Source organism: Anabas testudineus, chromosome 21 (assembly GCF_900324465.2).
Source record: "Anabas testudineus chromosome 21, fAnaTes1.2, whole genome shotgun sequence".
NCBI classification, from domain to species: Eukaryota; Metazoa; Chordata; class Actinopteri; order Anabantiformes; family Anabantidae; genus Anabas; species Anabas testudineus.
The window spans coordinates 22,485,352-22,503,316 of record NC_046629.1 but is presented as its reverse complement, the minus strand read 5'-3'; the positions used below and the strand labels follow the sequence as shown (position 1 = coordinate 22,503,316).

At 41.0% G+C, this 17,965-nt stretch overlaps 1 protein-coding gene across 3 annotated transcripts in view; it reads left to right on the top strand.

The window, feature by feature from the left end:
- col18a1a (collagen type XVIII alpha 1 chain a) overlaps positions 1 to 17,965 on the top strand; it is a 64,933-nt gene that overhangs the window by 32,557 nt on the left and 14,411 nt on the right. For 2 of the 3 annotated variants that reach the window (XM_026377137.1, XM_026377135.1), the window contains 15 exons: positions 4,980 to 5,521; positions 7,785 to 7,868; positions 9,268 to 9,339; positions 12,349 to 12,427; positions 12,779 to 12,841; positions 13,769 to 13,899; positions 15,157 to 15,183; positions 15,684 to 15,881; positions 15,993 to 16,019; positions 16,109 to 16,171; positions 16,281 to 16,358; positions 16,444 to 16,494; positions 16,660 to 16,782; positions 16,928 to 16,990; positions 17,352 to 17,396. In XM_026377137.1, coding sequence (XP_026232922.1) covers positions 4,980 to 5,521; positions 7,785 to 7,868; positions 9,268 to 9,339; positions 12,349 to 12,427; positions 12,779 to 12,841; positions 13,769 to 13,899; positions 15,157 to 15,183; positions 15,684 to 15,881; positions 15,993 to 16,019; positions 16,109 to 16,171; positions 16,281 to 16,358; positions 16,444 to 16,494; positions 16,660 to 16,782; positions 16,928 to 16,990; positions 17,352 to 17,396 — 1,646 coding nt within the window. The remainder of the gene's footprint in view (positions 1 to 4,979; positions 5,522 to 7,784; positions 7,869 to 9,267; positions 9,340 to 12,348; positions 12,428 to 12,778; positions 12,842 to 13,768; positions 13,900 to 15,156; positions 15,184 to 15,683; positions 15,882 to 15,992; positions 16,020 to 16,108; positions 16,172 to 16,280; positions 16,359 to 16,443; positions 16,495 to 16,659; positions 16,783 to 16,927; positions 16,991 to 17,351; positions 17,397 to 17,965) is intronic. The other variant, XM_026377136.1, reaches the window with a different exon arrangement.

The following is a 17,965-nucleotide window of genomic DNA, read 5'->3' as shown; positions in this document are numbered from 1 at the left end:
GTAGCACCATGGTTCCACTGAGCTGAGACTGATGTTGTATCTCATGACAGGAAAGCCCAGAGCTGGCTCCAGCTCTTCTGTGTGCTGCTTGCCAGGGACTCATTTTGACTTGGCTCTCAGGAGGGCTCCAATTATGGGCCCGTGGAGTCCGACTTCTTTGCTGCCAGAAACACATTGCCCCCTCTAGTTTGTGTTGCACTCGTACAAAACTAGAACTGATTAGGCAGCGTTGCAAAACACAACACAGAAGCACTAAAATATCTCAAGATGCATAATGGCACAATTATGACGCTGTTTAAAAAGTGTAATAGACTCTGAGGGAGTTCGGGGCTGTCTCAGCTTTTTGGATGAGGTGTAGACCTATTTGGAAGCATTTACACCATGCTTCTGTCTGCATCATAAACACTTTTGCCTTGTAGTTTCAAAAGGCTGGTGGTATGTTTGTTTACACCTGGTGTGGTGCCTCAAAAGGTCTTCACCTAGAGGTAGAGAACTTGAATAGTAGTCCTTTTCCACAGAGTAACAGCTTGTGGTAGGCACATCTTCCTTTTTGTGGTTTGACATTAACAGCTCACTCTTTAGGGTAATATGAAACATGAGATGTTCTTCCTGGACTGTGATGTGGTTTTTGGGTTTGATCTCTTGTTCAGAGCATTCTGTTTCATCAGGTTAAATATCCTGCAAAGTGTGCCTGGTGATTGACAGAATACATTTTAAATAAATACCTTCATATTTACAACATCCTGTGTTTCTGTTTTTCAGATTAGTAACACTGTGGCACACACATCTTGTAGTGGGAGGTTGTTTTGACTACAAAAAAACACACTATTATTTTGTTGGACGGCTTTGATTTGATTACGGCACATATTTGCAGTGGCATCATTTCAATAAGCTTCTGCAATGTCACAACATTTATTCCCATCTAGAGTTGTTTTCATTTTTTGCCAAGATCTTGTATTGATGATGGGAGAGTCAGACTGCTGTGCAAAGACTTCTCCAGCACATCCCCCCCCCAAAAAAAAAATCCATTGATGGAATAACCTGGTCATTCAGTATATTCAGTTAGTCAGCTGACCTCATTCTTTGGGTACAAAACATTACTGATCCTAGACCTGACCAACTGCAGCAACCCCAGATCATAGCACTGCCCCCACAGGCTTGTACAGTAGGCACTAGGCAGGATGGGTGCATCACTTCACCAGCCTCTTTTCTTACTCTGATGTACCCATCACTGTGGAACAGGGTAAATCTAGACTCATCAGACCACATGACGTTCTTCCATTAGACAGTTCTTAACCCAGTTTTAGTAGTTTCATCAATCTCCTTAGTTGTTTTCTTTGATTCATACCAATAATTTGATCCTTCTGAAACAGATTAACATCTTTTCCATGACCACTGGATGTGTCTTCTAACATGGCTGTTTGAGAAATGAAAAGCTACTCACTGTATCAGTTAGGGTTAAATAACTTCATCATCCATGCAGTAATTATCCAATGGGAGGCGCTTACCTATTTACTTAGTTAAATCCAGGTGGTGACTTTGTTTTTTTGGCTGGGCTGTGTATTAAAGAACATGAATCTGTCATTATACATTTAATGTTGCTACAGGGTTTGTACTTTATAAGTTCCATAAAATAAACAGTGTATTATACCTCTTTGCAGAAGATAAAAAAATTTACAGTTCACAATGTTTACAATTTGTTAAACAAGAAAACAGGTCACTACAGTTAAATATATTTGTCATGTCAAACTAATATAAGTATCTCATTTACCCAGATACAATTGATTCCACCTACTGCCTGTTAATGAATTACTATTATGAATATAACAACTGACGCTTGTCAACCCTGTAAACAGCAACAGACACTGAAGCAAAGCAGACTTCACATATCATGTGACCCATCTTTAAGTTGCTTACTTTTAAAATCAGTAGACAGACATAGTTTATGTTGCAAATGTATAGTGATTGTAGACATTTTTTACAGTCGTGGGATTATAAACTTTCACGTCTCCAGGTGCACTCCAGAGGTGAACTCTGACACTCCAAATACTGAGGAGCGGCCAGCTCGGTGCAGAGTGAGGGGAGAGATCACTGCCCCTGTCAGCAGGCCCCAAGGGATGTTTTAAATGGTGATGGAGTGTCATCAGTGAAAATACAAACTACTCTCAGACTGGCCAGATGTTTCAATGTTTTCCAGTGGATTATACTGGATCTTGCACTTCCTAAAGCTGTATATACAGTCTCACAGTGTATATACAGCTTTATCAACAGGGTATCCCAAAGTCTGGTAACTCATACTAGAAACTTACAGGGAATGAAAAGGAGTTGTGTTCCTGGTCAGTAAGCGGTCATCTTGACAAGACAAACTAGCACCATAAACCCGGCGCCGCTCCATTTATCAACGGCTCCTTTCTATGCCCTATTGGTCTTGAAGCTGTCATTGGTTAACAAAGGGCTATTTGGGAAAACGTAAATTGCTGATGCTGAACCCTTTGTATACCGAACATTTTTTGATCTCTGAGGAGGAACGATTGGCTGGCCGTTCGCTGACACTGCAGACAGACTGAACAGCAATGCATTTCTTTGGAAGCCTGAATCAGGTCAAACCTTTTTATCTCCTTTAGGTCTGGTAATGAAATAGTTTTGATTTACAAGCCCTATCTCTCTTCTTTAGTTTACTGGCATTCAGTACAATAACTTAAAGATGCTTCTTTCGGTTTGTTGTAAAAAAAAAAGTTTATTCAGTGTTTGATCAAATGTATGTTTCTTCGTTTTCGTACAGGTATGAATGTAATGCAAAAGAATGCACATCTGTTTGACGTGAGTGATGACCAACAGGGGAGATGTTTCACTAATGAGGGGTTTGGAAAAACTAGTGGACACATGTTCTAAACAGATGTCTGCTGTTCATTTGGCAAATCCATTAGAAAATCAACTTATTACAGACCTTGAAATTTAATTTGCACACAAATCAAATCATTTTCATCACCAGCTGCAAATTTGTGTTTAAAATGTTGCATGCATATTAAAGAAGGAAGTGGACTGCAGCAAGTAGAGATATTTATTGTCATTGAGGACAAAACATATTTCACTGGGGAGATTTATAAGGTATGAGGTGTTTCTCTCTTTAAAGATGGCTCCCATTTATATTTCAGCACTCGTAACAAGAGGATGTACAAATTAAACTGGTTGTGCTTCCTCACATGATTGATATCACCACGGAGCTACTACTGAGTTCTGTCTTTTTCCCAGCTCTACTGGGACTGTGCACACAGAAGGTAGCCAGGTTCAGACATGTGAGCACAGGCCCACTGAAGAGACCCTCAAGGTTTCTCATTTTCACTTTATCAGAGTAAACATCTGGCCGGCCTGGTGCAAGCGACGTTTATTGTTAACCTCCATCCGTGCTGCATTCAGGGACCCAAAGAGTACCTGAGATGATCTGAATGTAGGACTCTCATTTATTGGTTAGATAGGCAGTGTTTGTTTTTTTTCTTAACTTCTTGTCTCTGGATTTTAAAATGCAGAAAAGTAAATTCTCCTTCATGTGGCTCTGGGCTAAAACATGCTATTGGATATGCTACTGGATTTTCCATCAAGATACTATTTTGAATTTGACCCAAATTTCCAGATTTGTTTGGCTTTGACACGTATTAATTACTATTTTATATTTACCAGGGTGACGTATGTGTGGTCTGCTAGTGTGTATCTTATTTAGAAATGCCTGTCCGATTGCACAAAGGAAACTTTATCCCTTTGTGCAATATTTATACTTTAAGTATTTTTATCACCATCCTGTTACAGCTTGACCGCGTTCTCTGTTATCTCAGAATGAAACCAAAGAGCCTTTATTCTTCAGACAGCGTGAGCAATATTCAACCTGGTGTTTATGGTTGTACAGCAGAAAGCATGACCTCAGGTTCAGCTAAGCACCTCGTGTGTTTAAGCTCTCAACAAAGCCAACTGCAGACCCCACTGATCTCCAGCACTCTGGACAGTGGGGAGGCTTTGAACTGAGAAACAGAGTTTGCACATTAGTTGCCAGGTGGTAAACCAAAGCATTTCTTCAAAGCAACAGAAACTCCATCAAAACAGTGATTTTCAGATTCTTTTTTTTCTAAACCAGAGGAAACATGATTTTTGATCAAAGCAGAAAGGTTTAGTTTGAAGTTTGATGCTAGTTAAACTGTCTCTAGTATTTGTGTGAATGGGTTAAATGACTCCAATAATTATGCACTGACCTCGCATGAGTCACCCCGGGTGATGGAAGAGTGAGCAAAGAAATGCAAGGGCCCCAGCTGTTGGTCCCTCTGTGCCCTGAAGCAGTGACATTTAGCAGATGTCACTTTTTGTTTTTCTTTTGACATCTTTTACCCTGTTCCACACGCAGTAGATTGATTATACAGAGCTTGTTTCTAGCTCTTCTCATAAAAGTTAAATCTGTCATCTTCTTCATGCGCAGTGTCTCCCGGACTATGCCTTTAGATCTCCTTTCAGTTTGTGGAAGTAGATGTTTGGCATCTGTCCTGTCTGAGAATGTCTGCTAAAGTGATCGGCTTTTCTTAGCCTCACATGGCCCACCTTCAGCTTTTTTTGCGGATGTCAACCATTCCCATACAAGTATTGAAGTGGTTTATTTGTGAGTTTGACAGTGCTTCTCAAGGAAACTCATAGTTTAGTTGGAGGTGGCTGTGGTACACTTCTATTTCCACTTGTTAATGTTCTTTATGTTAACCTAAGACTAATTATGCTGTTGATGGTTTTTATGTTGCTGTTTTAGTACAACAAAGACTATAATACACCCCTGTTTGTTAACAACACTTGTACTGCAGTGATCAGACACATTCACTTTACACCAACCACCAACAGCCCAACAGAGGCTGGTCTAACATTGTACCCTGCCATGCTGCCCTTCCATCTAACCCACAGTTTATTTTCTACATGCTGTGGTCAAACATCCTGTTTCTCTCCCTCTCTAGAAGACAGTGGTGTCTCCCTGCTGCAGCTGATTGGGGATCCTCCGCCCAGTGAGATCACCCAGATTGACGGACCTGACAACAGCCCTGGATACGTCTTTGGTCCAGATGCCAACGCAGGCCAGCTGGCACATGCCCACCTCCCGAGCCCATTCTACCGAAACTTTGCCCTAATCTTCAACCTGAAACCCACCACCGACAGGGGCGGAGTCATTTTCTCTGTCACAGATATCACACAGCAGATAATATATGTGGGTGTTAAACTGTCAGCCGTGCAGGGTGGCTACCAGCATGTCATCCTGTATTACACAGAGCCTGACTCACAGACGTCATATGAAGCAGCCAGGTTCCGTGCGCCCTCCATGAGGGATACCTGGACTCGTTTCGCTATCGCTGTGAGAGATGACAAAGTGATGTTCTACCTCAACTGTGACATAGACCCTCAGGTGAAGCGCTTTGAGAGGTCCCCAGATGAGATGGAGCTGGAGGCCGGTGCTGGAGTTTTTGTCGGGCAAGCTGGGGGAGCTGATCCTGAAAAGTTCCTGGTGCGTACAGAGGCTTTGTCTCAGAATGTCAATCATTTAAATGATAAATTATACAGTTATTTTAGACAGTTATGCATAGTATTATGCATATATACACACACATATACATAGTGAACAGTATAAAGACATGTAGAAAGTTATACTCTTTTAGTGTTAAAGTTGTCATATTAGTATTAGAAATACATGCTAAAAGTTTTGGCACAGAATGACTGTGGTGTTAGGTGGATTCCTGCTACATGAAGCTTTGGAAAAGTGCAGGGTAATGTTTGATTTTCCATAGTCAGGCATGTGAAACATCTTGGTTGAATAACCCTCTCATGATTTGATTGCTCAAATTGGCTAAAGCCATAACATGAATGTCTACACCACCTCATCAGCCTTGAGTTGACTGCTAAAACTGGAAGACCTCAAAGTTCGAATGTAATTAACTGTGGTCACTTGACTGCTTAACTCTAGACTGCAACAAATGACCTTACCTGTTAAAGGATTACAGTACCTCACCCAGAGCTACCTGCACATATAAAAATAAGTCACTAAGTCAGTGATAACTGCTTCTGTGCATACAGCCATTTTAATAGACAAACCATAGGCAGGTAGGTAGGTACAGTATAACTTTGTTGGTAGTAAATCACATCATAAAAACCCTAGGGTCACTGGTTCAATTCCTGCTTCCTCCCGGCTATATGTCGAGGCACCGTCATCTACTGCAGCTGTCCAAACAACAAGGCAATCAATAAAGTATGCCATTATTATTATTATCCCCTAGAATACAGGGAATTGAGACTCTGGACTTTTGATAGTACTTTGACAATTACTATAAAATATATGTAAAAATAAAATATACTTTAAATGAGAGATCATTATTTTATTGCTTTTGAATTTAAAATTACACATCCAGGTCGCTGTGGGATGAGGAGCTATGTTGTATTCATGCTAATGTTTATCTTCTATCTTCTCTGTCTCTTTTTTGTCTTTGAATATATTGTTATTTAGAAGCAGTTCCTGCCTGAAATAGATTCCATTCAAAAACAATGAATACGTAACTGTTTTATGTGTGTGTATATAATGACCATATATTCTGTGGACATACTGCACACCACCTCTAAAATGACCTTGATCTAACTCATTATAGTGATACTTCACTCTTCAGCACCTCTGCATATGGAGCTTTGCTGGTTACTAATAACAGGAATGCAGGAAGACATAAACCACAACAAATGTCCTGATAATAACAGTATCTTCACCGCAATTATTTTATTATTCCCTTCCCATCTGGCCTGGAAATAACATTTTCAGTGTTGCCTAGCTAAAACTTTATCTGTTCATCTTTTTTTATTGCTGTTAACCGCTGCCTATTTTACTGTACACCACTTTGTAAATCTGCAATGTCCCCATGTTTTTTTTGTGTTTTTTTGTCATAGGCCTATGTTCGTTATTTATCTGTGGTTGGATATTCTCTCAGAAAGCAGTTTTATAAAGAGCTCTTTTTGATGACCTTAGAATGGCTCATAGATCCCAAGGTCTTGTGAATTTAATTTCCCTAATTGAATGAAGACTTGGCAAGCGTCTCTCGCATCTAAATATTTACATTATGTATTTAGAAAAATGGATTCATTCTGAAACAGGATTTGTTGAGGAGAAGCCCCTTGTTCATACTATCCACCACTAGTTTGTCTTGTAAAAGGGATCAGAGGTTTATTGCAAATATCTAAAGCAGTTTGTCAGAAAAAGGACACAACACACTGCACAAGTTACGGCCATCAATAGTCGTGTAGAGACAGGGTCTGTGCTACTTATCTTCAAAGTCTTAGGGTTAAAGAGAGTTACAAATCCATTAGAATATTGTCTCAGGGCCAAAATGTGTTCTGAAGGGTCAACTTCAAATAGCTCAGCAGCACAGACTCCACCTCTACATAAGGAGCTAATGGGCCTATGATAAGCTGGAAGATAGCATTCATGCTATCAGTGTGAGCCTCCAGTGTGGCAACATGTATGGGAACATCGAATCATCTGGTGGTGGTGGTGGTGGGGGGGGGAATTCACAGACAGAGGCTAAAACTGGAGACATCAAGAGACTCTCTGATTTTAAGAAATGGGAATTCCCTGAGAAATATCAGCAAAAGTCCCAAGATAACCTCCTATATTTATATGTTCAAAGTAAGGCTGTGTGTGTGCGTGTGTGAGTCTGTGAGAACAACTGCTTTTCTCACATTACTATATGCATCATCAAACATCAAAATACCATGTCCTTGTTTTGTAACAGGGGGTTATCGGGGAGCTGAGAGTGGTTGGAGACCCCCGTGCTGCTGAGAGACACTGTGAAGAGGAGGAGGATGACTCTGATATGGTGAGTGAGAACTAATCACTAATCTGCGGAGATAATGTGCTCTATGTGACTGGAAGACTGCAGGACTGCAGGTTGGTAGATCATTTATGCCCGAACCATGTGAAGGTTTTTGGCTGCACATGGCAGCACCTCCCTCAGTGTTATGATGTCATTCAGCTTATCACCAACCGACGTGTCAAGTCCCATAATCAGGTGGAGTCAAATCTGCCGTCCTTCTAATAAAGTTTATTTAACCAAGCTGGCAGTGTCCTTACTCTTTAATTTTTGTGATTCAACAGTGAAGGAGAACGTGATGGAAAATGATATGGGGCTGCAGAAGGCTGGAAGGTGCAGACATTATTACGTGCCTGTGCCTTCCATCAGTCTCTGTAATGTAGCTCAAGCAGTATCATTTAAAATCAGCTACTACAATGATGATAAAACAAGCTCACTCCCATTTAGAACATGTATTCTAGCAGCAGTCCTGTGGGATATCAGACCGTTTACACTGAATGACAGCTGACCAAAATGTTTGACATGCCACAAATCTAATCAGCAGGATCACTGGTGGTTTAGGTGATTAATAGGATGATGAAAATCTGTTACCACTGCATACCAACAACAGCTGACTGACCTGATTCGAAAATGAGGCAGGAGTGTTCACACTAAAATTGCAATAAATGACGGCACTTTAAAAAGTAGAGTTGCAATAAGTTACTGAACTTTGTAGGTAAGTATTTAAATTAGGGTAAGTAAGTCATTAAGTAACAAGTCATGACATTTTAATAGCAATAGTAAATCTGTAGCAGATAAAAGTCTGACTCTGACCACCCACACACAAACACAGGTGCCTTGCTCCGGCCCACCAGCAGCCGTCATTGTTATTTAGTAAAACATTTGCCTCACAGCTGTTCTGTTTGCTGAGACCACCAAAACCGTAGTGACAGAATGAGGTTCAAAATTTTACTGCTTGTTTTTATCAAATCTTTGATGCGTCATTTGGATTAGATGGGATAAAATCACATTCCAAGCGAGAATGGCAGGTTTCCGATTTCAGGATGTGCCTTTTATCTCAAGTGATGGCCTCACACACAGCTGTGTGACATCATAAAGGACACATTCAGGACGTTTGATCACAAAGGAGCTTTGAATCATACAGGAGTTACCTGTAGGAGATATGTTTACTGTTACCTGTGTGACACTGTAAATGAAAAAAAAAAAACATTTGACTTCATATCATAAGTGCAAATAACATATGTGATGACAATTTAGTGAGTTCACTACTTAACCACAAGTGAAATTAAAACACAGCATTGAATGTGTTCATTTTCCACATATTACAGGTCTGTATACACTGAATAGAGCCACGGTCCTGTGGGCTTGACATGGTAAATGTTAATTGTATGAATTGTCTATTCAGGCATCTGGTGATGGAAGTGGCCATGAGGAAGTCAGACCCACGAAACCAGCTGTGGAGCGACACAGATGGACGGTATGGAGCGACTTGATGCTCTTCTTTTCATTTCATTATGAGAAATCTCACAATATCCACTGTTCCTTGCAATTATCGTGCCTTGAAATATAACGTCAGTGGCTGCTCTATCATCTCTGGAAATTGCTCCGGGAGTCCGATGTCAAACTATAAATTAAAAACTGAGAAGGAGAATGAATGAAAGGAGGAGGAATGCTTTGCTCTCCTTAAAGAGGATTTAAACAGCTGATCAAACCAGACATGTATACCTGGCTAACAGATTATTAACAGCAGACTGTGCTGTCCAAAACGGAGTCATCCCAGTGTTGGACATACACCACTCATGTCTCAAGTTACTCAGTATAAGTGAGTGAACCTTCAGCCCACGGGGGAGATTAAAAACTGCTGAGTTGATGTCTGGAAATTGGAGCTCCTCTGTCTTATACATCTGGGGACAAAGGCGTTTTACATAAAGACCTGTCTCATATCACACTGGAAAGCAACTAAGCTTGGCGAGTTAAATGTGCCCATTCTGTAGGTTTAGAGTTCCAGATTTAGACGCAGTGAGATTCTGCAGACACCCACATTCACATCTTCCCATCCTCACAGACAGCCACGCAGGCTGAGGCATATGGTACCACAATCTCCACCCTGCACAATCACTACAGTGCGTGCGTGCACTCCCACTCACAATTATAGTGCAGGAAAACCAGATGTCAATTTGGACTCGATGTGATCCAAGTCAGAGCCCCCCCCACCCCCCTCACCTCCAGGCCTTGTTATTCTGACTGGTTTCTCAATCAGCTGTGTACAGGAAGTGACAGAGGTGGAAAGAAAGTGGGAGAAGGAGACAGGCAGGTACCTCCAGTGGGAAGTCTCCTCATTATTACTGCTCTACTTATTCTGCCTTGTAGCTCTGGAAGTTTACAAGGGGCTTTCCATCTGTTCAATAGGCATTTATTAGTATGTAATATGCAATGTAATATAAAACACAACAGCTGGCATCTAATGCCTACCTGCTGCTGTTTTTCCATCTGATGCCTGTTCACAGAAGAGATAACCTGCACTCTGCACAATTGTCCAACCAGTGCAATTAAGACAAGTCAGGGCAAAGACAGGCTGGAGAAGGAGAGCGGTATGAGTGAAACTTTCCACTTTGTCATCCTGGAATTCAAGGTGATAGATGGCAGAGCTAGTGAGTCATCCTTATCATTGTTACTGCTGGAATCTGAGTGTCCTGTGTCCAGTGCAGAATTCTGATGACGTGATCTGCGTAAACTTTACTGATATGGCCAGTACACATTTCTAATGCATTGTGTTCAGAAAGTAGAAACAAGCTAGTTTTCTGAAAGAGCTTCCTGAAATATTTGTTTAGTTTCCAATCAGAAGAAGTTAATACACAGATAATACACATCTTTATTTTACAGAAGGAACATTAGATAAAGTATTCTTCATCTTCATCTTCATAATAAATGTCTCTTAGAAATGGTGTTGTAGTTAAATTATGTTCCTGCAAACTCCTGGTCATGTTTCAGTTTACTGTCTGTATATGTATTACATGTCTATCAAATAACACAGAAATGCTGACCATAACAGTTGCTGTTAACATTCATTGCACAAGGTTTGAATGGCTGATTTTCCTTAAGATGGAGGAGTTTGTTAGTTGTTTTTATATTTTAGTTTTTCCAGTATGAACTTGTTTTGTACATTTGATAAACAGCTGGACTGTTTTTCCTTTATCCTCAGGCCAACCACACAATCATGTGAAAATTCCAGTGTTTCCTCTTTGATTCTTCATAGCACACGCACTTAAAAACTGCACCTCCTGGGGAGGAGGAATATGCTGATTGCTAACAGAGCTGCATACCTGCTCTTAGATTCAGGGGGTTGGGTGGTTCAAATCCATCATCACTATGTTTTAAAGATGGGAACCTCCCACCCATCATCCCCAGCTATGATGGATAGGTAAAGTGAACAAGCAGGGTATTCTTTATCACATTAATGCAGATATCAACTTAGAACAGTCAATAATGGTCCAGCCAAATTCTTAGCATAGTCTGTGCTGTGCAACACAGCGGGGAACACAGTTTCCCAAAAGGAAACTGGTTAATTATCAACACTGGCTTCTTTTTTGCTCCTTCAGCTGCCCTCTCTCCTACATTCTTTATCCGGCTCCTCTCCTGAATTCCACAGGTGACAATTTGAGGTGTGTCACTAGTGAAGAATGAGCTTCAGACAGTGGGGCATTTGCATTATTGCCTCCCCCACTCTTTTGGTTTTTACCCGAAAGCAATTTGGAAAGAAAAACCTCCTTTAACATTCAGTAACTCCTGCTGGCCTGTTGTTCTTTTGTTGATAAAATCGAAGCTACTTTACTATGAAGGTCACACAAAAGCATAAAAAGTATAAATATATGAAGGCATTTTGAATCGATTCCTCTTATTACTGTATTAAAATATGGCAGAAGAGTTGGGCAGAAAGAGGAGGTAAACATTCAAACATCCACAATCCTTATTCTTCTGTTTCTGTTTGATCTAGTTCAGCTGTAGAGGTTGAAGTTGGGCTTTGGAGTAGCTGCATTAGGATGAATCCACAAATCCACAAAGACAAACTCTAATGGAAGTTGTATTTTAAATGAACTCAGTAATTGTGCTCCATGTTTCACTAGAACTGCAGGTAATACAGCTACAGGTAGGTTCAGTGGACTGATTCCCAAAAGAGGTTCAAATAAAAGTTGTGGCCACAGGGCCCAGTTAGATGTCTGACAGTGATTAATACATCGAGGACACAAACACACAAGTACATGCCTGACTCAGTCACGTTTAAAAAAGCCTTGATGCAGAGCTGGGAAACACTCTTGTTAGTTAGGATGAGAGCACCAGCCGCACTCACTATAAACATGCAGTGGAATGGCAAGTGGTGAAAACATGAGTCATTTTGGTTGGGATTGTTTGGGGAGTAGAAATGGAGCCAGTGTCACTGATTCCAATTTCAAATGTTTCTCCCTCTGCTGTTGTTTTTTTCCTGCAGACTGCTCCTGCATCTTTTCGGCCCATTCAGGTGCCACCACACACCAGGAGGGAGGAGGTGTCTGTTTCAAGAGAGACAGGTAAGATTATCTCAATGCAGTCAACACGTCCTGAAAACAGATTACTGTGCTTTTAGACAAAGTTTGTCTCATTTGTTTTTTCTTTTTTCAATTTAAATGCCTTGTAGAGTTCTGTTTGGTGTACGTCCTGTTCAGAGACTTTTTACACATGGATGTGCTGCCAGTTTTTAATTTCACTAGAAGACGGATGTTTCACAACAGAACATAGTGTTCATAGTCACGAACAAGGACAGCTTTCTGTACACTGAGATGTCTCCATCTAGTGGACATCTAGTCTATTACAAGATGTGGACAGGTACCTACCTTTCATCAGGAGACTTAATTTAACATTTTCCTCTGCCTTGTGTTCAGCAAGTGACTCCCAGCAAGTTTCAGTTTCAGTGGAGACTGGAGCTGGTGTTCCTGGGCCATCAGGTGGGTTAAAGCGGAGTTTAAATGCAGAGAAAAGTATCCAAAACCCCTTCCATAAGGAAGACTTTAAAGATACTTCCCGTTCCTTCTTGTGCTTGCGTCATGTGTGTGCTGCACATGCAGAGCTTCACATTGATTTCAAAAGCACACAAACAGGACTGCATGAATTTTTCTACTTAAGACGGTGGTGGATGTACAGTATGTAGGCCAAGAGGATGGAAAATTAGGATGTTGAGGCTGTAATCCCCTGAAAATATAAACTCACAGGAAGAAAATAGAAGGGCTCAAGTGAGAGAAAAAATGTGAACTGTGCGTGCTGCATGGTCTGGATGTCTGGAAAAATGATGGAGAAACAGTTCTTGATTTTGGACTGGACATGCAGGACTACTAGTATCGCATATTAGCTTAGGATACTAATACTCTGATCTATGGCATCAGTTTATTCAGTGAAGATTATATGCTTATGTATGACGCATATGATCCATTTTTCCACTCCTAAATTCTAAGCACCACACAAATATTGCAGAAGTCTCCCTACTGTGGACATGGTTTTGCTTTGCATGTCAGAAGTGTTGGTGAAGGCTGATTCCAACACAACTCAAGAAGTGGGCTGTATTTCATAGCACCGTCACTAAAACTGACACACACAGCTAGAAGTGCCAAAGAGGTCAACGTAGGGGCAATAAATGTGTGGAAAGGGGAAATAAACAACTACCTCAAAACCTTCATATGGCCTATAAATCACAGCCGTTTAGTCAGGGATTCTCTCTTCACTGTACAAAAACTCATTTTCCTCTCCTCTTTCCTCTTCTTTTGGGAGCAGGGAATGTCCTGTTTATTGTTTGGTACGTGGGATACAATCATTAATCATTTCTGAAAGGCCTTTTTATGTGGGTAGTAATGACACTGTTCTTTGTCATTGTTTTCCAGGACCAGCTGGGCCTAAAGGAGAGAAGGGTGACCGAGGAGATAGAGGAGAGAAAGGAGACAGAGGTCCAATTGGGCCAAAGGGAGAATCGAGCGCTAGCTCCGGCTCACAAGGTGGAATCCGTGGAGAGAAGGTTCGGACCTTGTATTTTCCTGCTCTGACAGTGGATGTACTGGACAAATAGTTTGTGATTTGTGGTTTGAGAGTTGTAGTGCACTGAGGATGCTGTGTTGCAATAATGGGCAGATTTGGTTAAATGTCCCACGTGGATACTAGAAGGAGCCACAACTAACTTATTGCAGACACATGCAACGTCAAGACATTTGATGTTACATTTCGTATTTTGTAACTATATTATATTAGTACATCAAAGTGTTTGAGTGTTTAAACTTACTTGTTCCACAGACTGAATAAAGGCCAAAAGCCACAACAACAAAAATGAAATGAGGAAAGTACTCAAAAATGACAACACTGACATTGGCCTGAGACTGATTTGACTTTGTCATTTAGCACAGAAAACAGCATCAAAGATTAAACTACAACATAACTGTTGCTAGTGGTGTTTGAGCAGTGTGTTAAAATTGAAGCATGACACAGGAGAAACACACTAAAACAACTCTGATTTCTACCTGTAATGACATATTATTATTAGGTGCAGTGCTTGTATCTGTTAAATCCGTAGTATTAACAAATAGAATGTGCCTTAAGTACCTACATAAAGTAGACTTGCTCTGGTGTTTTTGTTCATTGTCCTGTAGCATCATCCAACTTCTACAGAGTTTCAGCTGACGTACAGACATTCTCACATTATTCTCACACTTGGGAATTCATGTTCCCCCCAGTCACTGTTAGCTGGCCAGGCCTTGATGAAGTCCTGATGATCAGTCCACAAAACAATTGGCCAATACTGCTGTGGAGTGTCAATGTGCTCTTTGACAAACTTCAGGCATGCAGCAATGTTCTTTTCAGTAAGCAGCAGCTTCCTTCATGGTGTCCTGCCATAAATATCCTGCTTGTTCAATGTTTTAATTTACTGTGGACTCATGAACACAGATGTTAATCAGTTCCAGTGATGCCTTCAAATCTTAGGCTGTCACTCTGGGTTGTTTCTTTACCTCATTAAAGAGTGTTTGTTGTGCTCTTAGGTTCGTCTTGACTGGCCGCCCAGTCATCTTGTTAAATTAGCCACAGTCCCAAAGTTTCTCCATTTGTAGATTGTTTGACTTAAAAGATCAGAATTTCTGTTGTGTTATTATTTTAGGCACAATATATTTGTTAATACTCTTAAGAACTAAGATCAGATCACATTGTATAACAACACAATAAAAAATTGAAATTTCAAAAGATTTACATGCTTGTACATATGTGACATCACTGTTTCTTCTTTTAGGGTGAACCTGGAGAGAAAGGAGCAAAGGTAAGTTACAGATGATCCATGATTTTAGTTTCTGTGGCTCAACATCAGACAGTTTTGTAGCTTGTCACCATGGTCCCTTACTAGAACAAGTCCGGCAATGCATAGAAGACCAGAAGTAAAGTGTACAGAGTACACTACTGTTACTATAGAGGGAAAATTGTTCTTACAGAGGTTAAAGTAAAATCACTTCTGTAAACAATCTTCTCAAATAAACAGCACACACTAACATTTGAGCTATCTTACAGGAACACAACATTCACCAGCATCAGCAGAGCTTCTGGTTACTATAACTGAAATTCAGTGGCTACAGTTAACTAACGTAGCTGCACAGGTTGGATGCAGAGTTTAACTCTAAACTGAACACGTTAGTTTCATTCCTGATTCTGACACAGAGGAATTTAGCAGTGCTGCTGTCAGTGAATCTCAATTAACAGATGTCAAAATGTTTAGATTTGTAAATTCTCCACAGTCTTAATTAACCCTGATGTCTTCATGTCCAGGGAAGTGCAGGCTTTGGCTACCAAGGAAAAAAGGGGGAGCCTGGCCCCCCAGGGCCCCCCGGCCCCCCTGGCCCTTCGGGCCCCGCAACAGAGCTGGCAGTTGGCAGCGATGGCTCGGTTGTTTCCAGGGTCCCTGGACCCCGAGGACCACCTGGGCCACCAGGCCCCCAGGGACCACCAGGAGCAGAGGGAGAGCCAGTTAGTAGACTTAAGATTAAGTTTTTACCTGAAAATAAAAAAGTCTTTGATTTGACTGATTTCTTTTTGATGTCTGAGAAGATTAATTAGATTTTTTTGTCAATCTTGTAGGGTGATCCTGGTGAGGATGGAAAAACTGTAAGTAGTACGAACAACACTGGTCAGTGGTCAACTAATGTGATGGACTGTTACAGCTTCTTTCTAACATTATGGTTTCTTCGTCAAAGGGACCTGAGGGACCTCCAGGCTTCCCAGGAACCCCAGGTGATCCTGGACCCAGAGGAGAGAAGGTAAGATCAAATCTAACCGTGAAAAAACTTGAAGGACTAATGTGAGTTCACACACAGAAGAGGTCCTCTGTAGGAATAGTCCATCTCATCTTAATGAATCTTCATACAGGGGGATCGTGGAGAGGGTCAGCCTGGCCCCAGGGGACCCCCAGGACCTCCTGGACCACCAGGACAGGGATTCAGATCGGTGAGTTTATCGTCAGTCACATGCTTTACACACCTTGACTGGCGGCCTCTGTCAATCATCTGTGATTTCATTGACTATATTTCAGACCTTTGTGGACATGGAAGGCTCAGGGTTCCTCGACATGGAATCTGTTCGGGTGAGGACATTTAACAAGCTGAGTGAATGAACTATGGTAGAAGAGAACCTCATTAGTGTTGCTCTAACAATAATCGGCCTGTGTCCTGACCATCAACGTAAATACGCAATGAACATCAAAGACATCTCAGATGACTGTAAATTGTGTTGTTTGTTTTTCTTATAGGGACTACCTGGGCCACCTGGTCCTCCTGGTCCCCCAGGTCCTCCTGGTCCATCTACAACTGGCACAGCATTGAGTTCTGGGGCATTTGGACCACCAGGAAAAGAGGGGGCACCCGGTAAACCTGTAAGTGTTAGTTTTCTTGCCTCTCAACCCCACTTGCCCAATAACCGTCATAACACACCTGTGTCTGAAGAGAAAATAGAATGATTGTGTAGTCTAACCAGATCAACAGCTTCTGTATATCTGAACCAAATCTTTTTGCCTTCAGGGCTTGCCTGGTTTGCCTGGTACTGATGGCAGCCCAGGAACTCCTGGTCCAAAGGGGGAGAAGGTAATGACCCTGTGGGAATGATTGTTACTTCTCTACTACTAAATTCTAATAGTAAATGTTAACATTTATAATGTGTTGATGCAAATGCTAATTGTTGCAATGAAATATGTTAAACAGCTAATGACACATAGCACATACAGAACTGAGCCATGCTCGAGTCAGTAGCAAACATCTCATCTCCCAGACTTCAGTTAACTGGTGCTACCAGAGATGCCTGAGGGTTGAAGTTCAGGAGCTGTTTTCACAAAGACAATTTCATCTTCTTTTGGAAAAAAAAGCAAAATTCTTACAGTTTGAGAATTAGATGGAAAATCAAATTTATGTTTGATCACATTTTTTGACCAAATCTTTACTACAACAGGGCGATTCAGGCGAGCTGGGTCTTCCAGGGGCAGTTGGAGAAAAGGTGTGGATCTCTTTCTTTTCTCAGTTTAACTGGATTATTTTAAAGCTGCTTCTCAACAGCAACATCTGCTCTCTAAGACACAACCAAACACAACATGTCCTTGTTGTAACTAGCAACTGTACAGTACATACCAGTGGCAAGAAAAAGTATGTGAACCCTTTGGAATTTCATAGTTTTCTGCATTAATTTGTCATAAAATGTGATCTGATCTTAAATTAAGTCAAAAGTATTGACAAATATACTGTGCCTGAAATACTAATACAAACAAAACTCTGATCTTTCATGTCTTTATTGAGAACAACCATAAAAACCTAACTGTGCGAGTGGACATTATGTGAACACTTAACTAAAAAAGCTAATTGGAGTCAGGTGCTACTATACCTGGAATCTTCTTAAGAAAATTAGTTTGGAGGTGTAGACTAGAGCTACTTTGACAAGAAACACTCAAACGTTTTCAGTTTGCTCTGCACAAGAAGAATATGCTTATATGAGCCATAACTCGCCCAAAGGAGCTTTCAGAGGATCTATAATAAGAATTGTTGATTTACATAAAGCTGAGAAGGGTTACA